At 46.4% G+C, this 27,982-nt stretch overlaps 1 protein-coding gene across 3 annotated transcripts in view; it reads right to left on the bottom strand.

Moving 5' to 3' along the window:
- The window catches only part of LOC141130438 (receptor-type tyrosine-protein phosphatase kappa-like), a 206,312-nt gene that overhangs the window by 74,603 nt on the left and 103,727 nt on the right, over positions 1-27,982 (bottom strand). For all 3 annotated transcript variants that reach the window (XM_073618135.1, XM_073618137.1, XM_073618136.1), the window contains exons 10-12: positions 27,385-27,555; positions 18,881-19,060; positions 6-266 (exon numbers count right to left, since the gene is read on the bottom strand). In XM_073618135.1, the coding sequence (XP_073474236.1) occupies positions 6-266; positions 18,881-19,060; positions 27,385-27,555 (612 nt within the window). The remainder of the gene's footprint in view (positions 1-5; positions 267-18,880; positions 19,061-27,384; positions 27,556-27,982) is intronic.

The raw sequence follows: 27,982 nt of genomic DNA, 5'->3' as shown, positions 1-27,982 counted from the left end.
CTTACCTGATTCATTTGTCCTGATCTTTCTCATGTGGAGAGGGAACGTCTGATTATTAATGTAAAGTGTGGTGTTGATTCCATACTCAGAGAATGGCTGTAGATTGGTGAACGTCACATTTGTTTTATCATTCAAATTGCTACATGATGTATAATTTTCCAGCTTAGGATCACTGCAAGTTCTCCAGTGCTGAGGACAATGTGGAGTACACAGGATTTGGAAGCTGATGCTGGTAGAGGTGACTTTCCAGTCTGTTATTGTAATTCCTAATATAAATAACACAAAACACTGAATTACAAATTTGGGGGTTGAAAACTTTTAGAAAACAGAGGAAAGGTCTTTATTAAAGAAAAACAAAGTACACCTATCATTTTTGTAACCCTTGCATGACCAAAGCCAACCCAATTGTGCCCTCCCCAGATGCTTATTTACTTAGATATGATGGCCACAGTTCCTCTGTTTGTTTACATCAAGCTATGCAAGTCTTCAATGTTCTGTCTGCGCCTGCACATCAGTGTTCCATAAACCTCTACGGGACTGTCTTCCAAGGCAGCAGTGGATTGGAGATGGTCCCATAGAAGTCTATAGGGCTGTAATGCTCAGGTATGGATAGGACTGTGGGGACTTGCAGCACTGGATGTAAACAAAAACACCCACATGGACATCAGATTAAAGTGGAACTAAACTCTCCTATCATTTTCGGCCAAAATATCCCAAGCTTTTAAAATATCCCAACATCTCAAGGAGCACTGTTCAATCCATCATCCGAAAATGGAAAAAGTATGGCACAACTGCAAACCTACCAAGACATGGCCGTCCACCTAAATTGACAGGCCGGGCAAGGAGAGCATTCATCAGAGAAGCAGCCAAGAGGTCCATGGTAACTTTGGAGGAGCTGCAGAGATCCACAGCTCAGGTGGGAGAATCTATATTAGGGATAACTATTAGTCGTGCTCTCCACAAATCTGTCCTTTATGGAAGAGTGGCAAGAAGAAAGACATTGTTGAAGGAAAGCCATAAAAACTCCCATTTGCAGTTTGTGAGAAGCCATGTGGGGGACACAGCAAACATGTGGAAGAAAATGCTCTGGTCAGATGAGACCAACATTTTACTTTTTGGCCTAAAAGCAAAATGCTATGTGTGGGGGAAAACTAACACTGCACATCACCCTGAACACACCATCCCCACCGTGAAACATGGTTGTGGCAGCATCATGTTGTAAGGGATGCTTTTCTTCAGCAGGAACAGGGAGGCTGGTCAGAGTTGATGACAAGATGAATGGAGCCAAATACAGGACAATCTTAGAAGAAAACCTGTTGGAGTCTGCAAAAGACTTGAGACTGGGGCAGAGGTTCACCTTCCAGCAGGACAATGACCCTAAATATACAGCCAGAGCTACAATGAAATTATTTAGATCAAAGCATATTCATGTGTTATAGGGAGTACACACGGTCTGACTTTGTTCGGACATTCCGACAACAAAATCCTAGGATTTTTTCCGACGGATGTTGGCTCAAACTTTTTTTGTCTACACACGGTCACACAAAGTTGTCGGAATTTCCGATCGCCAACCACGCGGTCACGTACACCACGTACGACGAGACTAGAAAAGGCCGGTTCAGAACCAAGCGCGGCACCCTTTGGGCTCCTTTTGCTAATCTCGTGTTAGTAAAAGTTTGGTGAGAGACGATTCGCGCTTTTTCAGACTCGTGGCTTTCAGATCGTTTTCTGCCGTTCAGTTTGTGCTTGTGGGTTTGTATCTGCTCTTCAGTGCGTGCAAGCAAGTTCCGCGTAACTTTAAGTAGTCATTGTATTCTTGTTCGTTCGTTACTGGTTTTCAGGTCGCTCTTCACAGGCCTTGCTGTTCTTCAGTGCGTTCTGTTACTTCATTCTGAGCAGCCGACCGTTTTCTAGCCATGTTTCGTATGCGTACTCCTCGTAGAGTTCGTACTGTGCGGGGGCTTGGTGTTGGGGTCCTGACCTTGACACAAGTCCAGTCCATGAACAGGGTGGGGAGGAGTTCATGGACCAAGAATTGGTTGCTTCAGCGTGACCAGTTCTGTCATATGCCTTTGCTCCGTGAGATCCGTGAGAATAATCCTGATGATTTCAGGAACTTTCTCAGGATGACGGACCCCGTGTTTCACCGTCTGTTGGCTTCGCTGACCCCTTATATTAGCAGGCAGGATACCTGCATGAGGCAAGCCATCACTCCGGAGCAGAGGTTGGTTGCTACCCTGCGGTATTTGGCGACAGGGAGAAGCCTGCAGGACCTCAAGTTCTCGACAGGCATCTCCCCCCCCAGGCTCTGGGGATCATTATCCCAGAGACCTGTTCTGCCATCATCCAGGTTCTGCAGAAGGAGTATATGAAGGTGAGATTTTTTTCATTTTATATCACATTTTATTGTATTGAATGTTTGCTAATATATTGTATTTCTTTCCTCATTCCCTAATTACCATGATTGTAATATGCTGTGAATGTCCCCTTTGTCCTCATGCATGCTGGATTTTTATGTAATTATTATTTTACGTCCTTCATACATATTTGCCCTTCACTAACCTCCCCAGCATGGTGTCTCCTGGCCTATATTCACCTCATGTAGTCACTTAACAATGTATTTTATCAGCTCCATAGTAGTGCTTTACCCCAAACACCCCCTAAAATGTTTGGAAATGTGATTTTTGATTTAAATTCAGGCAGAGTGCCAGAGGCTTTTTTTTTGTGGTGTCCCTGTGACAAACTTAATGTCACGGAACGTCCCACACTCCGCTTGAGTGCTTCCGTCAGTATACCGCTTCCTAAGTTCTGGAGCACAAGTCCAATGGATCTGGCTATAGGAACCCCCAAGAACTAGACAACACCAGTCTTGGAGTAAATCAGGACTAACTCTTTATTTGAGATCTCACACACATTTATACACCAGGCTGACTCAACGCTAACCTAATTAACCTAATTAACATGAGCTCCAGTAGGAGTCGTCCCGTCTCCTACATTGTATAGAGGACAATGTGATCAGCTCATTTAATTAACATACATTAGCATAAACATCAACACAGGGTTAATTAGAACAAACAACAATGAGTTGAATACCCTTAGAACCTAGACTAATCTTATTTACATTAAACCCATTATAGCTGACATCAGACAGGTGAGTGGAGTTGATGACATTAGCATCTCCTCACAGGATGAGTCCCAACAGTATAATTCAGTCTTATCATTCTAATATGGCATATAACGGGTTCCAAAGTCTGTGTGTTTTGGGGGGACATGGAGCTGAATCCAAAGTAACACCAACCCCAGGGTCCCGAGGCATACAGCTCACAGAGAGCACCATTCCCCCAAATGCTAGGGCCCATAATCGGTGGGCAAGGGGCTTGGGTTCAGTCCCCTCCAATAGCCTCTGTCCCGGGTGAGTTTGTCACATTTCTCCCCTTTCGGCAGGAGACTAACACAGGAGGAGACCCCAGACGGGTTGACTCCGAAGTTAGTAAGTAGCTCCAGTCCTCTAATGCCTGTACCCACACAGTACCCCAAATAAATTGTTCCAAACAAAGCATTACTCACCCAGCCAACCTCTACCTCTCTCAGAGAACATATCTGCCGCTGGGGAGAGGCCTGGACTGGCCCTTCTCCCTGGAGTCCTTTCTGCCGCTGGAGAGAAGACAGGGTGACTGAGCTCACTCTGTCATGCTGTTGGGGATCTGGGCCCACTGCCCAGCATCCCTGGGATATACAGGTGGAGACTGAAGTCCCATCCACCTTCAATATATACTGTGTCACGGAACTTTGCTGGGGAGGAAAGCCTGCTTCCTCCACCCTGGCCAACTGTTGGGGAGGGACAACACACACCTCCTCTCCCTTCTCCCCCTGTATCTGCTGCTGGGAAGTGATTGCCATCTTCTCACCCTGAGCCTCCACAATTGCTGCAGGTGTGGGGCAGAGGTCTTGGACCCTCTGTCCGGTTGCCAGCACTTCTGCTGGGGGTTTGCCAGGTGGTTCCTCCTCTACAGAAACGTCTATTAAATCCCCAGTCTCTGGAATTGGTAAAAGTGTGGGACAGAGGTCTTGGACCCTCTGTTCAGTTACCAGATCTTCAGCTGGAGAAGTTTGTTTTAACTCCATAGATGCTGCTGGCAGAAAATCACATGTCCCTGTCAGTGTTGTGGGAGAAAGGCCGACTACCTCTTCTCTCAAGAAGGCCGAAGCCACTGTTGGTGCTGGGCAGAACACAGTGAACTTTGGCCCTGATAGCAGCTCTTCTGCTGGAGGCTCATCAGGTTGTTCTTCCTCAGCAGAAAAGTCTATCAAATCCCATGTCTCTGCAACTGATGTCTGGGGATAGAGGTTCACCATCTCCTGTCCATGGAACCCAGAAGATGCTATCATTTCTGGGCAGAGATTAGCAGAGCTCTGCCCTGTTGTCAGCACTTCAGGTTTGGGGACGGCAATCTCCGGATTTTCCACTGCCGATTCTCTGGCATGCTGCTGAACGTGTTCTAGCAGTTTCCTGTATGCCCTTTCCAGATGCTGTTCCTTCCTTAGCAAATGGTCCAGATCAGGTTTGAGCTCTGAGACCCCTGCAAGACCAAGCATAGACTCTCTATATTCTCTCAGGTCCTCAAGGTCAGGTTCCCCTTCATCGCCAAACATAAAAAGATCTGTAAGGCTCTCCCACAGCAATCCAGGGCCTCCAAAGTCATATCCCTCCGGAAAGCATTCTGTTGTCTCCCCTAAATATCCCTCCTCTGCGTGCCATTGCAGAGCCTGATAACGATTGTCCAGCTCTATCTCCTGCTGGACCAACCTGTCCAACTCAGTCACCCATTGCTCCTGGGGCTGCTCTCCCAAGAATGCCATCCGCAATGCCCGTTGGTCACTGGCCCGTTGCTCTTGGGTTGGAAAGCACTTGCCCTGTTTTATACCAGCGAGACGGAGGGCTGCAATCCAGAGCTCCACCCGAATTTGCTGCCTAAGCTCCAGGTATTCATCCTCAGACACAGTCCTGGTGTATGTTGAAAGGATGATCCGCAGCAGCCCCGGGAACTCTGATGCCAGGTCCATATCTCCGCTGGGGTGACTGAAGTCTGCTATCCTGATCTTGGATCCAGATGGAGGTTTGGATGTCCCAGACTGCAGGAAGCTTTCCCGCTGCTTGCCACCAATGTCACGGAACGTCCCACACTCCGCTTGAGTGCTTCCGTCAGTATACCGCTTCCTAAGTTCTGGAGCACAAGTCCAATGGATCTGGCTATAGGAACCCCCAAGAACTAGACAACACCATTCTTGGAGTAAATCAGCACTAACTCTTTATTTGAGATCTCACACACATTTATACACCAGGCTGACTCAACGCTAACCTAATTAACCTAATTAACATGAGCTCCAATAGGAGTCGTCCCGTCTCCTACATTGTATAGAGGACAATGTGATCAGCTCATTTAATTAACATACATTACCATAAACATCAACACAGGGTTAATTAGAACAAACAACAATGAGTTGAATACCCTTAGAACCTAGACTAAACTTATTTACATTAAACCCATTATAGCTGACATCAGACAGGTGAGTGGAGTTGATGACATTAGCATCTCCTCACAGGATGTGTCCCAACAGTATAATTCAGTCTTATCATTCTAATATGGCATATAACGGGTTCCAGAGTCTGTGTGTTTTGGGGGGACATGGAGCTGAATCCAAAGTAACACCAACCCCAGGGTCCCGAGGCATACAGCTCACAGAGAGCACCATTCCCCCAAATGCTAGGGCCCATAATTGGTGGGCAAGAGGCTTGGGTTCAGTCCCCTCCAATAGCCTCTGTCCCGGGTGAGTTTGTCACAGTCCCCAAATCATTTTTTTTTTTTTTTTCAAATAACAATTTTTATTGGTCACAGGTATATAAAAATACAAAAGAATTGTAGTTTGCTCAATACAGAGTACAATTGGTGGACATTCAAACTGATATTCAGTAGGCAATAGGATATATTCATCTAGATAAAGTAAAGATGTAGTAAATTCTTCATCCGCAAAATTCGTCAACCAACAGATTTCTATTTTGTATTGGACATAGTCCAACAATAAGGAAAAGGGTATTAGAAAGAGAAAGGAGGAGAAAAGAGAATATAGGAAGGAGGGGGGATGAGGGGGGGAGGGAGGCTCTGTCGCCAGCCTAGGGTGGGTCCTCCCGCCTTTGCCAGTCCTCCCAGACTTTGTCATGTATTTCCAGTCTATCTTGTAAACGGGCTGTCATTTTTTCCATGAGCTCTATATCCTTTATTCTGGTGTAAAGATCTGTTTGAGTGGGAGGGGTCTGTTTTTTCCATCGCAGGGCGACTAGGCACCTCGCCGCCGTGATTACATGGCCCATCAGTTTCCTAGAGTGGCGGGGTATATTCAACCCAGATACCCCAAGAAGAAATAATTTCGGAGACCAGGGCGCCTGTACCCCCAGCAAGCGAGTCAATAGTAATTGAACTTCCGTCCAGAACGGGACTATTTTAGGGCATGACCAATAAATATGATATAGGGTCCCTCTATCTCTGTAGCATCGCCAACATCTGTCCGAACTGGAAGGGTAGATGGCTCGGAGTACATCAGGCGTCATGTACCAGAAAAAGAGAATTTTATATGCGTTCTCCTTATACAAAGTACAAAGTGAACTTTTGGCTGCCTGGGACCAGATCACTTGCCAGGTGTTTTCTGGTATCTCCTCGCCTAGATACTTCTCCCAGCGGAGCATGTATGCGTGCTTGCCCTGATCCGGGAGACTGTAGGAATTCAATACTTGGTATATGTCAGAGATTAGCCCACATCTAGCCGAGCCTTCCAGTATCAGGCCCTCAAATGTAGTTGGGGTTGAGAATTGTAGGTCTGGGGCGATAGATTGAGCATAGTGTCTGATTTGCAGGTAACCATAGAATGCCTGCTTTGGGATGTCAAATTTTTTTTGAAGCTCCGCAAAGGAGAGTAGCCTGCGTGTGCATGGGTGGACTAGGTGGCCAAAGTGGAACAGGTCTCTGGTCGCCCACGGGGAGGACATCTGATGTGTGAGACCTGCAGGCATTTTGGGGTTATATAGAAAAGACGTAAGGAGTGATCTCTCGGAGCATAGTGTGTGGGCTTGTGACAATCTACGCCAAAGTGTGTTGAGGTGAAGCATGGGGCCCAGAAGCTGGGAGGAGTCTACCTTCGCCCTCGCATTCCATAACATACTGTTTGGGTGGACCGGTGCCATCCACAGTTTTTCGATTTCTGTCCACTTGTTATAGGAGCGTTGGGTAAACCAGGAGGCCAGGGCTCGCAATTGGGCTGCCTGATAGTATTTGGTTATGTCAGGGAAGGATAACCCGCCGTCTATTCGTGACGCCAGCAGGACCGATCGTGGTATTCTATGTCTCTTATAATTCCATACATATCGTATCATATCCGCCTGCAGTTTCCGAAGTACCTCTGTTGGGACTGGAATGGGAAGTGTTTGGAATAGGTAGAGCAGTTTTGGCAGAATAACCATCTTAACCGAGGCTATCCTCCCTAAGAGGGAGATATGATGAGCCTTCCATTTTCTTAGGAGGTCCCTTATATTTTTTAGAAGGGGGGGATAGTTGGCTCTGTATAGGGTAGGGTAGGAGGGGGTAATCTGGACTCCCAGGTATTTTAAGGATAGATCATTCCAGTGGTAAGGGAAGCATTGTCGTAGGTGTTGGATCTCCTGAACCGGTATGTTAATAGGTAAGGCTTCAGATTTGGCTGCGTTTATTTTATAGCCCGATAGGGATCTGTACAGGTCAAGCTCAGCGTGTAGGTTGGGGAGTGAAATCCTGGGTTGGGTCAGGGTAAGTATGATATCGTCAGCAAACAGTGCCAGCTTGAATTCCCTATCTCTCACCGGGATCCCGTGTATGCTCGCGTTTTTCCGGATGGTCGCCGCCAGGGGCTCCACACACAGCGCGAATAGTAGCGGTGATAGCGGGCACCCCTGGCGAGTTCCATTAGCAATCGGAAAGGTCGGCGACAACGCAAAGGGAGTCTTAACTTGGGATGAAGGATTAGTGTATAAGTGTCTAATAGCCTGCAGAAAAGGGCCCCGGAATCCCATGCAGCGCAGCGTGGCGAACAGGAAAGGCCAACCAAGGCGGTCAAAAGCCTTTTCTGCGTCAAGACCCAAAACCAACGCATCTAGTCCCTCCCTGTTCGCCACATCTATAAGGTCAATAATTCGTCTCGTGTTATCCCCCGCTTGACGCAGGGGGACAAAGCCCACCTGGTCCTTGTGTATTAAGGAAGGAAGTATCAGGTTCAATCGCATTGAGAGAAGCTTAGTAAAGATTTTTAAATCGGAGTTAAGAAGTGCGATTGGCCTGTAACTTGCACATGCTGAGGGGTCCTTGTCAGGCTTGGGGATAAGCGTGAGGAATGATCTCTGCATGTCCGCGGGGATGGTGGTGTTCTGAAAGAAGGCGTTAAACATCCTACACATGTAGGGTAAAAGAATCGGGAGGAATGTCTTGTAGTACTCGTAGGGGAGCCAGTCTGGTCCAGGGGATTTGTGTGTGGGCAGACTTTTTATAGTGGCTGTTATTTCTTCCTCTGTGATTGGGGCGTTAAGTGACTCAAGGTCCGTTCTTTGGAGTCTGGGAAGGCCACTGTCCTCTAAATAGTGTCGCATTCGTTCCTTGAGGTCAGGAGATAGTGGGTCACGAGGGATCTCAGGATTGTTATATAGGGTTGTGTAGAATTCCCCAAAGGTCTGGGCTATGTCCTGAGGGTGTGTATGTAGAGTACCCGTCCTATCTTTAATTTGGTGAGGGGTGGACATATGGGAGCGTTCAGACAGTTTGCGCGCTAGGAGGGAGTGGGCTTTATTGCCTTTATCATAATAGGTTTGCTTTAGCCGCAGAAGTGCCTTCTCCACCTGGCCTAGTGCCAGATCTCGAAGGTTAGTTCTGAGACATACTACTTTTTTAAGGAGAGATATAGATGGTGAGGCCTGTAGGCGAAGTTCCAGGGTTTTGAGTTCTTTTTCAGTCTGGAGTTTAGTTGCTATCGCGTTTTTCTTCATAGCTGAAGAGATCGCGATGCATCGTCCCCTAAGAACTGCCTTGTGAGCCTCCCATAGAGTGGTGAGGGAGATGTCGGGAGTGTTATTGTCTAAGAAGTAGTTTTTCAAAGTCGTCTCTAGTTCCGACCTGGATGGGACATGTTGGAGAAGAAAGTTGTTTAACTGCCAGTTGCTGGGTTTACGCGCCGTAACTCCCATCTCAAGTGATAAGGTTATTGGGGCATGGTCTGACCAAGAAATGGGAAGGATCTGGGCTGTCTTTGTGATCCGTAGGGTGGCGTTATTCACGAAGAAATAGTCTAAACGGGAGTGCATACGGTGGGGGGCCGAAAAAAAGGTATATTGTCTGTCTCCTGGGTGGAGTGCTCGCCATGTATCAAATAAGGCATGACGTCTGGTTAATTGTCTAAATAGTTTGGAATCACGGGCGGCTCAAGCTTGGGGGGCTGTGGGGTTAATCACATGACGGTCTAAACCCACTGAATGCGCCAGGTTGAAATCTCCTCCCACGATCAGACATTCGTTGGGGGACTTAAATAGGCGTGTAAAGACCTTGGATAGGAAGTGTATCTGGTGTGCATTAGGAGCATAGATATTGCAAATGGTTATCGCCTGCGATTGCCACTGGCCTCGTAAGATTATGTAGTGTCCCTTTGGGTCAACGAAGGACTCTAAGCACTTGAACGGGGATCCGTGTTTAAATAAGATTGCTACACCTGCGCGTTTGCGAGGGTTGAATGCTTGAAAGACCTGAGGGTAATGTCTGGATGCGAAGGCGAAGGCACCCCCCTTGTTAAAATGTGTTTCCTGTAGTAGTGCTATATCTGCCCCTGATCTCCTAATTTCTTTCAATGTAAGATGTCTTTTTTTATTTGAGTTCAGCCCGTGAACATTAAGTGATATGAATCTAACCATGTTTCTTGGTGTGTGTGGGGGCATGTTTACTTAGCTTATCCTGCTGGGACGCTCCTAGGGGGTTCGGAAGGCGAAGAGATCCATAAATGAGGCTCGACCAGATGACCGTCCCAGACTCGCAACAAGCCAAAGGGGAGGGGAGGGTGGGGGGAGGGAGAAAAAGGAAAGATAGAGAGAAAAAGAGGGAAGAAAAAGAGAAAATAATTATTGTCATCACAATTGAGAATAAACGATTCATTGTGGGCCCGGGCAGTACAGACCGCCCAAGCCCCAGTAAGTTCCAGTAAGTCTCCCTGGCCAGAACCCCAAACCAGGGCTCGGTCCGGGGGGGCATAGAGAACCTTTCAATGCAAGTTCAACTGAGATTAAGCTATCTGAACTAAATAATAAAGAGGAACTTTAGTAGGATAAACCACTAGGGGGCCCAGTGGGCCGGAAACAACCAGGACTAACACTAACTAGTCTCCTATAACAGAAAAATGCCCGACATTGAAAACACAATGACTGAAAGGGGGCCTTAGGGGGAGCGGTTGTAGCAAGGATGGGTAGGGCAGAGGTAAGTGTCTCGCCAATCAGCCTTTTTTAGGCTTGGGTTTAGTAGATCCTCGAGGTGAATCCTGGTCTCTGGGGCGTTTAGTCGGGGGGATCTTCTGCCATACCACTGGAGGTGGTGTTGGCAAGTCCACGAGGTCCCAGTCAGGCATCCGAGGGATGGGGATCTCTAAGATGTCGCAAAAGTTTTCCAAGTCCTCCGGAAAGCGTAGTGTTGCAGATTTACCCTGACGGCGGGCTGTGAGGCTGAAGGGAAAGTCCCAGCGATATGTAATATCCTTCTCTTGGAGTAAGATAAGCAGGGGCTGGAGCAATCTTCTCTTCTGCAGGATAATCCAGGAAAGATCTGGGAAGAGCTGGATTTGTGTGTTTTCAAAGACCACTTTCTTTGCATTGCGTGCTTTGCGCATGATGTCCTCCTTTAAGGGGAAGGAATGGACCCTGCAGATAACATCTCGGGGTCTGGAGGCCGGTCCCTTAGGGCGCAGGGCCCGATGTGCTCGGTCCATTTCTAGAGGTTTGTCTGGGGGGTCCCCCAGGAGGTTGTTAAACAGAAGTTGCAGGGTTTCATGGAGGTCTTCGGGACCCTCTGATTCAGGTAGACCTCTGATTCGGATATTATTTCGGCGCCCCCTATTATCAAGGTCCTCGATGTGACGTTGCATGTTCCGAAGCATTAAGTGGTGGTCTGCCCCTTGTATTTGGGTACGGTGAACCGCCAGTTTAGCCTCTTGGATTTCCTCCTCCGCCATTTCCATCCTCTCAGAGAGATGTTTGAGGTTAGTATGAATAATCTGGATTTCCGCCCGACATGCGGATTTAACTTCTTCGATGAGGAGTTTGAAGTCCTCCTTGGTAGGTATGGCTTGGAAACAGTCCTGCCAGGAAATAGGCTGCTGCATGCGTGAGCTGTGTCCCATATGAGATTGGCGGTAGCTTGGAGGGGAGGATTCCCTGTGTAGTGCTGGGGGGAGCATGGGATCGTGTGAATCCTGGGATTGCAGCTGGCGTGGCATCTGAGGTGCTTGTAGGTCTCCCCATGAAGGCCTCTGCTTAGGAGGGGAGGGGTGGGCCCCCGCCAGAGTATTATCCAAGGGGGTCTCGTTTGGTGAACAGGCCACCTGGGCGTATGATTTGGTGTGATCTGTCCCCTGCCCCACCGGTCTGAAGGCACCCTGATGCCCATGCCTCTGTGACTGGGGGGAGCTCGGGGGGGGGCCGTGCACTTGCTGGGGGGTAAATCTTCCGTGGTGAGCTCCTTGTCCCTGGTCGCTGCTCCATTCACCCTCCGGCTCTGGCAGTGGGGGAAAGTCACTCGGTTAGAGAGAGGGAGTGGGGGAGATCGTACCTCCCTGGGGGAGGTAGGGGTCTGGTAGTGAGCGCAGTAGTTGTGGGACGGCCTCTGAGCACTGTGTATAGGGAGGTGCAGTGCAGCCTAGTGAGACGTCCCGCGGTGTGCTCCGGGGTGTCTCATGTGCAGGGAGAGACGGGGGGGACTCACCGCTGTAGTCACTTGGCCGGTCAGTCCATCCATCTCCTGAGTCTGTCCCGCTGTATTGTGGAGTGTAGATGGGGCCGCTGAGAACTGCTGTCGTTGCGGTCTCGTGGCGGAGGAGGAGGCTGTCGGCGCCATCTTGTCCCGCTCGTCCTCCGACATGGAGGGCCGGTTAAAATATGTCCGGATGGTCGTAGCGGAGCCGGACGGTGGCTGGGACGAACCCCGGGTCCTGGAGGATCTGGTCCTTCTGTTTCCTCCCATATATTGGAGCTGAAAATCCCCCTTTACAGGCCGTTAAGCTGCGGGCTGGAGGAGAGCTACCAGGTCAGGCGTCCATGCAGAGCGGCTTCCGGTCACGCCCCTCCCCAAATCATTTTTAGTAACCCTCCCTCCCCCGACTGCTAAGTCAGCTGATCCCAATTCTCTATCTGTCCTCAATCATCTATCTGCTGACTTTGCCAAACCCATACACACTATACCCATCTCTTTACTGGTCAGATTTATGGATGAATTCCCCAAAGCATGTAGTGCAAGGGTCTGACTGTATACTTTCAAATGGTACTGTTTAAAGTTTTGGGATCCTATTATTATCTTGATAGGTAATAGCAGAATGTCCAAATGTCCTCAAATGTGTACAATGTGTATTTATATCTTTGTATTATGACACTTCTTACCTGTCCAGTGGGCTGCCAATAGTGTAACTAAGGAGGGGCTGTTCAAAGTAATACTCATTATTTAGGCATTCATCTCTCAATGAAGTGAAGAGGGTTACCTGTCCAAGATTTCCACACACCCCCTATAATGTTAGAAATGGCCCATGAGAGGGGGGGGGGGAATATGATAGATGTACCTTATACTTTGGCCTTGTTAAATTCCCCTTACTAAATGGTATCTGGAGGTTGCCCCATAATGTTTGTGTCTAATCTGCTTGCCATGTGTCTGTGAAAAAATAGTAATGTTTATTGTTTTTTCCTCAACAGTTTCCTTCCACGCCACAGGAATGGCAGACTGTGGCCTCCCACTTTGCCCAGCGGTGGGAGTTTCCTAACTGCGGAGGGGCAATTGATGGGAAACACATCCACATCATCCCACCACCCAACTCGGGGTCGTACTATTATAATTACAAGGGGTTCAATAGTATAGTGATGTTGGCGGTGGTGTCGGCTAATTACGACTTCTTGTATGTGGACGTGGGGAAGAATGGCCAGATGTCCGATGGTGGAGTCATCGCCCAGACGGAGTTCTACAGGCATCTCCAGAATGGCAGCTTGGACTTGCCAGCTCCAGAGGACAATGTTGAAGGACTCCCATTTGTGTTCGTTGCTGATGAAGCGTTTGCGCTGGGGGACCACCTGATGCGGCCATTCCCAATGAGGACCCTCACCCCGGAACAGAGGGTTTTTAATTACCGGCTGGCCAGAGCCCGAAGAGTGGTGGAGAACACATTTGGAATCCTGGCCAGCCGGTTCCGCCTATTTCTGACACCCATCCATATGGCGGAGTATAAACTGAACCATATTATACTTGCGTGCTGTGTTCTCCATAACTTTTTAAGGAAACATTCGGCCAACTATGCTGGCTCAGTTGGGCCTGAGGCCGGAATCATACATCAAACCACACTGACTGCGCTTGAAAGTGGCTGTCCTGGCTTGCCCTCCCTGAGTGCCCGTGATGTCTGGTTACGCTACCTGGAGTTCTTTGCGGGTAGGGGGGCTATCAATATGCCAGACAATCTGTGAAGCCTTTTTATAATAAAAAAAAAAATAAATTCTTTGTGGACATTTACTGCTTGTGTTTGTTTTAGCTGACCCTGACAGAAATGTTTTGAGTGCAGAAAATGGCGTGATTGTGTAACATTATTATACAAAGCACTGTTGGCTGTTATTTACTAAATGGAAAGACACATTTCACTACAAGTGCACTTGCAACTGCACTGAAACTGCACTTGTAGTGCAAAGTGGATTTGCCCTTAGGAAATAACCCCCATTTTCTCAGAAAACAACAATGACATCACCCCAAAAGTGTTGTAGCCTTGAGACAATAATCCACACATTCTTGATTAACAATCTTTTTAATACCTGCACAATCACATGTGCATTTACCAAAGGTTTTTCTAACAAATCAACATATTTGTTGTATAACAATTTTTGTGGTGGCATTATCAAAAATCAAAATGTCCATTTTAGATAAAACAGGCCTGTGTAAAACCAACAAGAAAAGACACAAATCTTGAACTTACAAACGTCACATTTGGTCGAATTTGAAGGCAATATCAGACATGAGTATTTAGGAACTGTGTTTAATATTGCGTTCAGATGGGGGGAAATCACCCCTGGAAAAGCCAAATTTGGAAGATGCACACCAATTTACAAATGTCAAAAACGCGTCCATTGATCTCCCGTGATGGCAGATAGCACATGTTGACACACTGTGTGCATCCTCCAAATTTGGCTTTTTGAAAAATCACAAAAGCATTTAGCACATTGTAGCACACAAAAGAAGAAAGTGATTGGGAGGGGTTTTAAACTCGCCCCAAAACATCAATGATGTTTTTATTTTTTGGAATAACATCATTGATGTTTTGCTTGATGATTTCCAATTGTAAATTACACCCCATTATCTCCCCGATCAGGATCTGGGCACTTTCGGATGTGAAAGGATCTGGATCCACACCGTCACGATCACCTAAAAAGAGAGGAACCCCAAAATAAATTAGGTTTCCAAACAATGCCGCCATCCATCTCTTATCTGAGCCTGTGGTCGCAGACACTCACCTGTTGTGGTGACATGTTCCACCACGTCTTCTTCCTCCTGCTCAGCTTGTGTTGGGGGATTTCCCCTTCTTCCAGAGGGGGGGGGGGCTCTGGTCTCCTCGGATGAGGGGTGTCCTCCGAGTCTTTTATCCCCTATGTAAAACAAAAATGGTATAATTAGCACACAGATATTTGATGGCAGAACTAGAAATAGGAAACATTGCTTGGAAGTGGGGTACAATTGTCTATTTTAGCAGAGTTCCAAGATGTAGCTTTTTTAGTGTCCTTTGTCAACCTGCAATACTTTACCTGTTTGGTACAAGCTTCACAGATGGAGACCCCCCTATAGTATACACTGGAGCACCTGTGTGGCCCCCTAATAAAAATGGTGTTCTTGTGTCCCACACTAGTGCTCCAGTGTCCAGATGTGAAAACAGCTGCTGAGTGTCCTCTCCTTACACAGAATCTAGTTTGCATTTCATTCTAGTAACAAACCCATCTACACAACCCAATTCTTTGAAGACAAGTATAGGGCGTCAAAATGGTGGCCAAATGCCTATGGGCTAAACAATGGTATTTTATAGTTGGAACGAAAAATGTTTGATCCGAACGAATAATGTGCCCATGAACATGAAAGTTGCCATTTTAAACTGTACAACAGTTCCTAAAAGCACATGGAGCAGCACGAACGTAATAAACATAAAGAATATGAACACAGCACAACTACTTACTTTTTTGCAGCACTCTCCGGATCTTTCTGTACTGCTCATGTTCTTGTAATTTCAGGTCTGACCACCGCTTCCTGAGCTGATCTTTCGATCGTCGTACCCCGAAATTCCGGTGCAGACTCCTGACCACTTTCGCCATGATCTTGGCCTTTCGGACATTGGGGTTGGGGTAAGGCCCATACTTTCCGTCATAGTCGGCCTTCTTCAGGATGTCCACCATCTCCAACATCTCCCCAAAGGACATATTTGAGTCCTTAAATCTCCTTCTGGATCGGGACGTGTCCGGATCCGGCCTTTCCTCCTCCTCCTCATTGCTACAATTAGCACGCACCTGCTGTCTATCCGCCATGTGCTCTTCCCCCACTGCGCCGAACGAAAAGGGGCGGGGAATAGACTAGAAAGAACGTCAGGGGCGGGCGGAGTTATACGCATGCGCAGTGTGTATAAAGCGTAACACACGTGCGTATTATGTACGATCTGTGAGCGGAGGAAGGAGCATCGGAGACGCCGATCGTGATAACGAAGGTAAGATCTAAACTTGCGCCTATACTGCTTCGAAATGGAAGCCTATATTGTAACAAGATTAGGGGAGTTTGGCCTGACCTTAGGGTTTGTCTGGTGTATTGCAGAGAAAATGGATGGGTTCAACGACCACAATTTCCTGCCCCTGTTCATTGACAAATACAGGGAGCTGCCCTGTCTGTGGCAGGTCAGACACCCCCACTATAATCACAAACAGAAGAGGCAGGCAGCGCTGGAGAAACTGCTGGAGTTGGTGAAGCCGGTGGTCCCCACAGCAACCATCCCCTATTTAAAAGCCAAAATTGGTGGCCTGAGGAGCACATATCTAAGGGAGCGCAAGAAGGTCACAGATTCCCAGAGGTCCGGAGCTGCAGCAGATGACGTTTATGTCCCCAGGCTGTGGTACTACGAGAGACTGCGATTTCTGTCAGACCACACTGAAGTCAGGGAATCCCTCTCCACGCTTCCTTCCACCCCAGCTGAGGCTTCCGATGTCCAACCTGGGCCTTCCAGCCAGGAAGAAGTGGAGGAGCCCAGCTGGAGTCAGGTATAGCATTGTTCTGATTTCTGGTCAATAAATAAATGATCTTTACTAGATGTTATTATTGATCACTATTTGCTGATTGAAAAAAGTGTTTTACATATCAATAGACAGTAGTGGGCACCCAAAATTGGGACAAGAATGAAAAATGCTGGGCTCAGAAGGATATTCTGTTATATTTGTTAACATTCAATTTGCAGCAGTCAGGAGGTGAAAATTGTGTGTGATTGATGGAAAAAATACTAAAACTATGTCCCTTTTTCATACACAGGAAGACCTCAGCCAGGAGGAGGTTGTGGAATGTGGCAGCCAGGAGGAGGCGGTGATTAGTGTCAGCCAGGAGGAGGCGAGGCTAAGTGGCAGCCAGGAGAAGCCAGGGACCAGTCGCAGCCTGACTGAGTCTCAGGTCCCTCCTCTCCGCCTGCCATATAAACGAGCCAGGAAGGCCACTCCGAGTCCGGTGTAGGATTCAGCGTTCAGGATGATCCAGGAGGCTTCTGCGTCCCTCAGAGCCTTACCAACTCCTGAAGAGGCCTTTGCCTGCATGGCTGCCACCAAATTGCAGGGCATGCAGGAGGGTCAACGCAGGCTCTGTGAGGACCTGCTTTATAAAGTGCTACGTAAGGGGGTGAGTGGGGAACTAACACCCAAGACGGATGTCATTGAGTTGGACGATCCTCCTCCTCCTCCTCCTGCTGCCACAACTCCACCACCACAGCCACCGCGTGGAAGGAGGCGTGGAAAGAAGACCAAAGAGTGATGACCCTGGGTTCAGTCTGGTCTGACTGAAGATGCAGTCTCTCGTATGACCACAGCCTGGGGACATAGATGTCATCTTCTGCTTTCCGGATCTCTGGGACTTCGGGACCAGACTGCCCTCCCTTAGATATGGACTCCTCAGGCCACCAATTTTGTGTAAAAATAGTTGATGTCTGCCCTGGGGGTCCAAGGCTTCGCCCACTTCTGCAGTTTCTCCAGCGTTGCCTCCCTCTTTGTTTAGTTGTGAGCCCTTAATAAAAATTTTTTTGGTAAATTCTACTCTCCTGTGTGTGTTTTCATCCAAAAAGGACAGTTTGTTGGTGACGATTCAGGTACATTTCTAAAGTACAATGTGAAATTAACAAGGGACAACAACACCAAACAATCTCCTACAGATTAAATAGAACAACATATCAATGGTGTTGTGGGAACTTGTCACAAAAAACACACACAAACATTTTCGGGAGTACAAATCAAAATCGCAAAAACAAAAAAAAAAAAAATACAAACACAAAAAAAAAATCTACATTAAAGCCCAAAAAATATATAAAAAATATACAAAAATATGTTGTCAGATGTGAGAAATCAAAATATATTGAGGGAATCCCGATAAATAGTAACGAAATAAGTTTGTGAGAAGTGTGTGTGAATATGAGCAGCAAAACTACTTAATTCTTGTCACATTATAAAGAAGAAGAGAGTGCGCTGTATTAAACCATTTTGAACATTGCAGCGTGACGAAAGTGCTGTATCCATTGCGAACGCTAAGTTTACCAGAACGAGCTGTTCCGTCTTGGAATTTCTTCTGAGCATGCGTGGCACTTGTGCGTCGGAACAGGCCACACACGGTCGGAATTGACGCGATCGGATTTTGTTGTCGGAAAATTTTATCTCCTGCTCTCCAACTTTGTGTGTCGGAAAATCCGATGGAAAATGTCCGATGGAGCCCACACACGGTCGGAATTTCCGACAACGCGCTCCGATCGGACATTTTCCATCGGAAAATCCGACCGTGTGTACGGGGCATTAGAATGATCCAGTCAAAGTGCAGACCCAAATCCAATTGAGATTCTGTTGCAAGAATAGAAAATTGCTGTTCACAGACACTCTCCATCCAATCTGAGAGAGCTTGAGCTATTTAGCAAAGAAGAATGGGCAAAAATGTCCCTCTCTAGATGTGCAAAGCTGGTAGAGACATCCCCAAAAAAGACTTGCAGTTGTAATTGCAGTGAAAGGCGGTTCTACAAAGTATTGACTCAGGGGGGCGCCATACAAATGTACCCCCCACACTTTTCACATATTTATTTGTAAAACATTTTGAAAACCATTTATCATTTTCCTTTTACTTCACAAATATGTGCCACTTTGTGTTGGTCTATCACATAAAATCCCAATAAAATACATTTACGCGTTTGGTTGTAACATGACAAAATGTGGAAAATTCCAAGGGGTGTGAATACTTTTTCAAGGCACTGTATATTGTAATATCTGTACTTGGAATGTTCTGTGTATAATTTGGAGGCAGCAGAAGAAGGTTGGACATTTGCTCACCTATACACTGTGAAGTGTGATCCCACTTAAATCCATCTCCACTTGCCAAACATGTCATCTTCTCATATGATGGCCAATATCCCTCATTACACGTCACCTCTACAGATTCACTCACATTGTAGTAGTCCTCGTATTTAGTCGATTCGGCCACATTAGTTATTTCTGGCTTTTTACATTGTGCTGTATGGAAATAAATGTTAAAAGTAGGTAAGGAGGTAAGGAAAAACTATTCCACCATTACATTTAGAAAGAAATGGAGTACTTGGATATCCCATCCCAAAGCATCCAATTACTTAAAACAATGTAATATATAATCTTATGACAAGTTGGAAGTACACTGAAGTCATATATAAACATACCTCAGATGTAGTATATCATCCTGGACCCACTTTATTAACCTTTGCAACAAGTTTTGTTCAGTTAATATACATATATATATACCGTATATACTCGAGTATAAGTCGAAATTTTCAGCACATTTTTTTGTACTGAAAGTGCCCCCCTCGACTTATACTCGAGTCAAGCACTTTTCTGCAGCAAAAAAAATTTCATTTTCCGAACCGACTTTGGGGCCCCGTATCTCAGGGCCACTTGGAGCTAGGAACCCCAAATTTGGTGTGCAAACCCAGTTGGAGTTCCTAGCACTAAGTGGCCCCGAGATACGGGGCCCCAAAATCGGCTCGGAAAATGTCATTCTCTGTTGCAGAAAAGTGCTTGACATTTTCTGAACCAAATTTGGGGCCCCGTATCCCAGGGCCACTTGGTGCTAGGAACCCCAAATTTGGTGTGCAAACCCGGTGGAACTGGTACCATAACATATCCAAAGCTGGGGTTCCTAGCACCAAGTGGCCCCGAGATACGGGGCCCCAAAGCAGGTCCGGAAAATGTCATTCTCTGCTGTAGAAAAGTGCTTGACATTTTCTGAACCGATTTTTGGGGCCCTGTATCTCGGGGCCACTTGGTGCTAGAAACCCCAGCTTTAGTTATGTTGTGATACCTGTTCCACTGGGTTTGCACACCAAATTTGGGGTTCCTAGCACCAAGTGGCCCTGAGATACGGGGCCCCAAAGTCAGTTCGGAAAATGAAATTTTTTGCTGAAGAAAAGCCACTTGGTGCTGGAAACCCCAGCTTTTGATATGTTATGGTGCTAGTTCCACTGGGTTTGCACACCAAATTTTGGGTTCCTAGCACCAAGTGGCCCCAAGATACGGGGCCCCAAAGTTGGTCAACTGTGTCCATCTGCAGCAATGTCATTTCGGGACCCTTTGGGTTCAGAGACCCCAAATTTTGGCTGCAGCTAGGGGGCATCTAGGAACCCTTAACTACCGAGTTTGAAGTTCGGGGGACCTATGGCTGCAAATGGGCACAGTAAGGCATGCAAATGGGCACAATGAGGCTGCAAATGGGCACAGTGAGGCATGCAAATGGGCACAGTGAGGCTGCAAATGGACATTGTTGACCCTCTTTTCCACTTACAGTAGCTGTGCATTTCTCACCCTCGTCTTAAACTCGGGTCAATAAGTTTTTCCCATTTTTTGAGGTAAATTAGGGCCTCGACTTATACTCGGAACGACTTATACTCGAGTATATACGGTATATATTTTTATGCTTTCCTTACAATTTTCTGTATTCAACTAATTAACGCAATTGGTGGCCTATCCATGCCTACAGTTTGAACCCAATAGGGGTAGGCTGGTACAGACTATCAATTACTGTATTTGTATAAGAATATTCTTAAGAACTATTGCAAAGAATTTAGTCACAATAATTATCGTGACAATGTCAATCTGTAGTGTTAAGAAAATCCCTTCAATAAAAATCTATTGTTAAAAAAAAGTAGGTAAGGATTTACATGAATATTTATTCAGGAAAAATCTCATAAAGGAACACTTTTTGGTCCATGTATATTTTTGTTTTATTATTAACAGTCAATGACTCCATATGTTAGATTTCTGCCTTTTTACATTGTGCTGCAAAAAAAAAAAAAGAAAAAAAAGAAAAAAAAAGAATTGGTATTACTAGGTAAAGAGTTATATGAACAATTATTCATGAAAAATCTCATATATGGACAGGGTCCATTGTGTACAAAATGGGCCCAATTAGCCATTTTCCCTCCCCGATGTCATGTGACTCGTTAGTGTTACAGTGTCTCAGGTGTGAATGGGGAGCAGGTGTGTTAAATTTGGTGTTATCACTCTCATTCTCTCATACCGGTCATTGGAAGTTCAACATGGAACCTCATGGCAAAGAACTCTCTGAGGATCTGAAAAAAAGAATTGTTGCTCTACATAAAGATGGCCTAGGCTATAAGAAGATTGCCAAGACCCCAAAACTGAGCTTCAGCACGGTGGCCAAGACCATACAGTGGTTTAACAGAACAGGTTCCGCTCAGAACAGTCCTCGTCACGGTCGACCAAAGAAGTTGAGTGCAAGTGCTCAGCATCATATCCAGAGGTTGTCTTTGGTAATTAGACGTATGAGTGCTGCCAGGATTGCTGCAGAGTTTGAAGAGGTGGGGGTTAGCCTGTCAGTGCTCAGACCATACGCCGCACGCTGCATCAAATTGGTCTGCATGGCTGTCGTCCCAGAAGGAAGCCTCTTCTAAAGATGATGCACAAGAAAGCCTGCAAACAGTTTGCTGAAGACTAAGGACATGGATTACTGGAACCATGTCCTGTGGTCTGATGAGACCAAGATAAACTTATTTGGTTCAGATGGTGTCAAGCGTGTGTGGCAGCAACCAGGGGGGGAATACCAAGACAAGTGTGTCTTGCCTACAGTCAAGCATGGTGGTGGACGTGTCATAGTCTGGGGCCTCACGAGTGTGTGAAGGAATGTGATGTAGATAATAATAATCTGAAAATGTCTATTTTCTTATGTGTATACATGTTTTTCTCCTTACTCATTATATAAGTATACAGATTAGCTCTGTTTCTTGATTTTCAAAATGGTGGATACCCCCTGCTTGCCACACATCAGAAGAATGCGAAAGGGAAAACAGAACTAGCAACAGTCAAGCTTCGTCATCAACTCTCTCCGTTTCTCTTGTAACTTAACCAATGAGATGTACCTATTAGTTTAACATAGCAATGATGTATCTTTGTGTATAAAGCGTTAGCACCGCCCTCAAATAAATTAGAAGTGTAACAAGTAACCGAGCTAAGCGTGTTTCAGAGTGTGTTTACTTCTACAGGTATGCATATCCACACTTTCTAATTAGAAACAGCAGCAGATAACCTTGAGCTCAATTGAAGTTCTTAACCTTATCAGCTGGTGCCGAAACCCGGGAGCTCTAGGCTACAGTGGAAGGGAGACCGCGAGAAGGATCGGGCGGCTAAACCGAGAGAGAACAAAGGGGGGGGTCTGCGCAGCCCTAACAGTACGGTAAGCATATTTTTATTCTTACCACTGTACGACTTCTTGTCTCTTGGTTGGCTGCTCGATTCTGTTGGCTCTATGAGACTGTTTTAGAGGCAGGTAAATCATTCCTCGCCTGGGGCTGTTTTAACGAACCTGCCGATGGGTTTCTGCTGACTGTATTATCTGTTCAGTGTCTGTCATCCTGAAGGACTGCAACTCAGCAGACTGAATGTGCAGCTGCAGGTGTGTGTGTGTCCTGACCCCCCTAGATGAGCTGTCTGCCTCTAGGGGGAGATGGAACCCTGCAGCAAGCGTTTATAGACGGGTTACTCGAGGTCGACAGTGTAGGACCTCTGAGGGTTATCTCAGCTGCTGGAGCTTCGCAGTCTGAAAGAAGAGTTGCAGGTGTGTGTGTGTCCGGCCTCAGGTGAGCTGTGAACCCCTGGCAGGAACCCTGTAACAAACATCTATAAAAGGGTTTTTCAGGTGAGCTGTGTGCCCCTGTGAATTATCTCAGCTGCTGGAACTTTGCAGTTCAAAGAGTGGCAGGTGTAATGTCCTGTCCTGAGTGTATTTGTTGTTTACTGTTTGCTATACACGAGAGGGGTTGTGGACTGGTGAAGGTGAGAGAAGGTGGCTACCCGAAGGATCAGTTGGGTCACAAGCCGTTGCTCCCCACCACCCCTGACGTGCTTGTTCTGAGATTAAGCGTACATTACCCGGTGACAAGGGGGTTTGGGCAGACCCTCGAAGAGATAGAACAGAGAGCCACGAAGGAGGGTTATCAAACTACCAGTTGTTCTCACTCCCCCCTCAAACCGTCAGCCGAGACTGCGGCAGACGAACAGAACAGTTAGAGACCTTGGTTACATGTTGTAAGGCCCAAAAAGTGGGAGGGAGATGGGTCAGAAGAACACTAAGCCGCAGAAAGGAATGCTAGCTTGTCATATTGTGGAGAGAAGGGAGGGTAGTGAAGCAGTTAAAAGGTTGTCCAAAATAGTGAAGGTTTGTGGTTTGAAATATTGTGTTGCTAGACTACAAGCAGAGGAATGGCATGTACTGATAAGGGAACAAAGGGGGGGTTTGTGTGATAACAGCTTATTGGCTGTGGCAGAAGCTTGGTACAGGATGGCAAAGGCATTGCACAACGAGGGTTGGATAGAAGAGGAAATAAAGAAAGATGCCAGTTGTATTATGTATGTGTATCACAGAGTTGATAATGTGCCTGTACCGCCCCCCCTATGAAAAAACCTGGAACGAGAGAAGGGAGGGACAACCCTGCCCTCCGCCTGACAACCACTCCCTTCACACCACTCCAGCCCAACCACAACCCACTGTGACAACTCCGCTCGGCGGCCATCTTAGTGCACCCATGCCTTCACTTCCTGCCCAGCCCAGTGCACTTCCTGCCGGTGGCCATATTAGTGCACCCATGCCTTCACTTTCTGCCCAGCCCAGTGCACAGGCAGCAAGGCCACCCGCTGATTTAACCCCCAATCCGGTTCTGGACTCACAGTTCTCAGAGGATCTCAAACATATGCTGGCAACTGTAAGGAACAGTGCCCCTTCCCAGCCCCAGCCCCAACAACTGTCTTGGTTACCAGAAGGGGCACCAGTGATGTATGTCGCTTTTACCCCATCACAAGCAGCGGCCTTAGTGACAAGTCTGCCTGACCCAGAGAAGCAGCCAATGCCCTTCTACCGTAGGATAGTGCAGATACAAGAAACTTACTCTGCTGCCTGGAGAGACTTGATCAGCCTATGCCAAATCAAAGCAGGACATGTCTTTTGGCCGGTAATGCAGGCAGCCTTCAATAATGCCTGCCTGACAAGTGCCACTTCCTACACCTCAGGCGTGGAGTTCTGTGCCCAACTCCGCATCTGGGCAAAGGAGAAATTGGTGGATCAGATCACCACAATCCAAGATATTGCCCAAGATAAAGGGGAGTCTGTGAAAAAGTAGCATGCTAGACTCATACAGGCCTTTGATGATCTGGGCTTCTCCCACTATGAAAAGGCACACACACAAATGTTATCAACTGCTTTTGTCTCAGGGCTCAGAGAGGATATCAGAAAAAGCCTGATGGTGGCCCGCCCTGAATACCGTTCAATGAAAATGTCTGATTTATTGTTGGTGGCCAGAGGTATAGAAAATCAAAAAGGGAAAAAACCAACGCCCCCCATGGTAACCCATAACGAAGATCCCACCTACACTCGTCCACCACCACTGCCCAATACCAGGGAAAGGATCACCTGTTACAACTGTGGAAAACGGGGTCACTTTAGAAGAGAATGCAGAGCCCCAAGATATCCCAGACAAGGCAGGGATCCCCGTGAAGGGCAACGTGGACATGAACCACCACCACCACACCCCAACTCTCGCTAGGAAATGGGCGAACCCGTGTCACTCCTTATGGCAGTGCCCTCAAATGGGACTGGGGGACCCCTAGCAAAGGTCACGTTACCTATACAAGGAAAACCTACCACTTTTCTCATTGACACGGGTGCAGCCAGAAGTGTGTTGAAGGCTGTGGACCTGCCTGATAATTCTTTCCTTTCCGCAATTGATGTTTCCTGCGTAGGAGTGGATGGGGTGCCCCACTCCAGTCCACTTACTGAGCCACTCCAGGTGGGGACATTTCCTGATTTGCTTGCCAGATTTGTGGTGTCCTCTACATTGAATCTGCTAGGAGCTAATGTGCTGTCCAGACTACAGGCTTCAATCATATTCACGCCTGAAGGGGGGGTGAAGTTACATACTCCCCTATCCTTAGAAGACTCATCTGCCTTGTGTTCTCTGCCTCTCATGATGACACTTCATGAAGCAATAACTCCAAGTTCAATACCACAGGAAGGACTTGACAGAATCCCTGCATGCCTATGGTCCACAGGACCGGAAGACATTGGTCACTTAAAAGTGCCACCAGTTTCAGTCAAGCTTAAAGAGAGCGCATCATTGCCCTGGAAACCACAATACCCACTTAGGTTGGCTCAATCAGCAGCTATCTCAAAACATGTAGCTGCTTTGGTCTAGAATGGGGCCTTGATCCCCTGTACCTCACCATGTAATACAACTCTTTTCCTGTCAAGAAGAAAACACCTAAGGGAGAACCTGACAGATATAGGATGGTGCAGGATCTGCGAGCAATTAACAAAGTCACATTGTTGGACACCCCAACTGTGCCAAATCCACACACCTTATTATCAGGTGTACCTCCAAAGGCTGATTACTTCACTGTGGTGGACCTGGCAAATGCATTCTACAGTGTACCCCTGCATCCTTCCTGCAAATACCTCTTCGCTTTCTCCCACGAAAGACAACAGTACACCTGGGCAGTTATGCCACAAGGGGTGCAAAATTCTCAGAGTCAGTTTGCCAAAGCCAAAGCCTCCATACTTGATACATGGCAAAAAGAACACCCTGCAGTGACTCTCCTCATATATGTGGACGATCTTCTCCCCTACGCAGATGACCAACACGCTGCAGAAGAAAATTCAGAAAGTCTTGTAGGTTGTAAAGCCTCCAAAGACAAAATGCAGTGGTGTTAAAAGACAGTCATCTTTTTGGGCCACTGCATTTCCAAGGGTGCAAGACATCTCACATCGGACCGAGTAGCTGCAATCCAGAATATTCCCCAACCAAAAGCAGCTAAACAACTGCATGCCTTTCTTGGACTCATATCTTACTGTAGGGAGTGGATCCCGAATGCATCAATCCTTATGCAACCACTCTATGATGCCCTCAAGTCTGTGCCATTTATCCTGTCAAGTGACGCTCTGGACAATTTTATTCTGCTGAAGCAAGCAATATCCACCGCTCCTGCTTTGGGCCTTCCAGATTATGGGAAGCCCTTCAAACTGTTTGAAAAGAAACCACATCAGAAGAATGCGGAAGTGAACTAGCAACAGTCAAGCTTCGTCATCAACTCTCTCCATTTCTCATGTATCTTAACCAATGAGATGTACATATTAGACTAACATAGCAATGACGTATCTTTGTGTATAAAGCATTAGCACCTCCTTGAATAAATTAGAAGTGTAACAAGTAACCGAGTGTGTCTCAGAGTGTGTTTACTTCTATATGCATGCATATCCACAATTTCTAATTAGAAACAGCAGCAGATAACCTTGAGCTCGATTGAAGTTCTTAACCTTATCAAGTGCTGCCGGCACTGGGGACCTACAGTTCACTGAGGGAACCATAAATGCCAACATCAGCATAATATGTGCTACTATCATCCACACCACATCACAGGACCAAATAATATCCATTTCTAATTAGGAATACATTAAAGACAGATTTGCACTGCCTCTTTGTAAGTGATCCATGTGGTAAGATGTGACCCCGGAAGATGTCAGACGCTCTGATGAAACGGGTAGGGTGTGGTCTAAGCATGATACGTCACTTCCGCCCTAGTGGAACGCAGGTGGAGCACTCCACAGCGTCCCCGCGTCCACTTGTTTGTATTTTTATGCCGGTTGGCGTTTGGCGTTTTTAGCAACAAACCACGTTTTTTGACATACTTTACCATGGGAGATTATGTCTCATTCTATTTCCTGGATATGCGTGGCCTTTCCTTTATTGGAGACACAATTTGGATCGGCAGTGATGAATTACTGGAAGCAGTCTGATACCTTAAGGCATCTATGATCTCTGTAATGGGGATCATCTCCATCTGGTGAGTAGGCTGTTTGCTCGGTGTTGGTGGAGGATTTCCCTATTCACTCAAGCATTGGAAAAGTCACCTTTACTATTTGAACACATTGGATATCCTTTCTTCACGTTGTTGGACTTTGTGTTTTTTATCTTTTAATGCAGGACTTTTTGCACCTATTCCATTTATTCATATGTACAATTTACTTTGTTTTGTAGATGTTTGGTATTGTTGTAAATGCTCCATTGGAGGGGATCCGGTGGTGTGTATTTTTGCACTGTTTGCACTTTAATATTTTATAGATTACAGTGCGGTTCACCATATATATACAATTTTTATCATATTGGTTCATTAACCTTTCAATGGCAGCTACTTATTTTTATTTTTATTTGTATATTGCGCGGGTAGGGATTTCTTGTATGTATCTGTGTTTGAAATTTGTGGTGTGAAATTTGGAGGAAGGAGAGGAAAGCTGGACATTTGCTCACCTATACATTGTGAAGTTTGATCCCACTTGGCTCCTCCTCTGCATGTCATCTTCACATGTGATGCCCGATATCCCTCCTTGCACTTCACCTCTACAGATTGATTCACATTGTAGTAGTCCTCGTATTTAGTCGATTCGGCCACATTAGTTATTTCTGGCCATTTACATTGTGCTGTATAGAAAAAAAAATGTTAAAAGTAGGTAAGGAGTTACATTTATTTATTCAGGAAAAATCTCATAAAGGGACACTTGTGGTCCATATATATATATTTTTGTTTTATTGAAGTATTTTCCTGTGATTGTGGCATTTGCAGTAGTTACGTAGTTAGTCAGGATGAAAAAAGGTACAAATCCATCCAACTTGTACAGAAAAAATAAATGGAGAACCTTCATATACATGTAGCGTTACTCTCGAAGGAGCCACTGATAGTTTTGGGTCCTCTGCACTTTGCTTGACCCTAAATGGAGCCCACCTCCTGCTGACACCACTAAAATGCCCTGGCTGGTGAGTCTCCTGGCAGTTACACAATAACATAAAAATGAACAGGTTGTATTGGTAGCAATGAAATGGTAAAGCAATGCAACAGTTTAGAGGTTAT

The sequence above is a fragment of the Aquarana catesbeiana genome, linkage group LG01, assembly GCF_042186555.1.
Source record: "Aquarana catesbeiana isolate 2022-GZ linkage group LG01, ASM4218655v1, whole genome shotgun sequence".
Lineage (NCBI taxonomy): Eukaryota > Metazoa > Chordata > Amphibia > Anura > Ranidae > Aquarana > Aquarana catesbeiana.
This window is presented reverse-complemented; position numbering and strand designations above follow the sequence as displayed.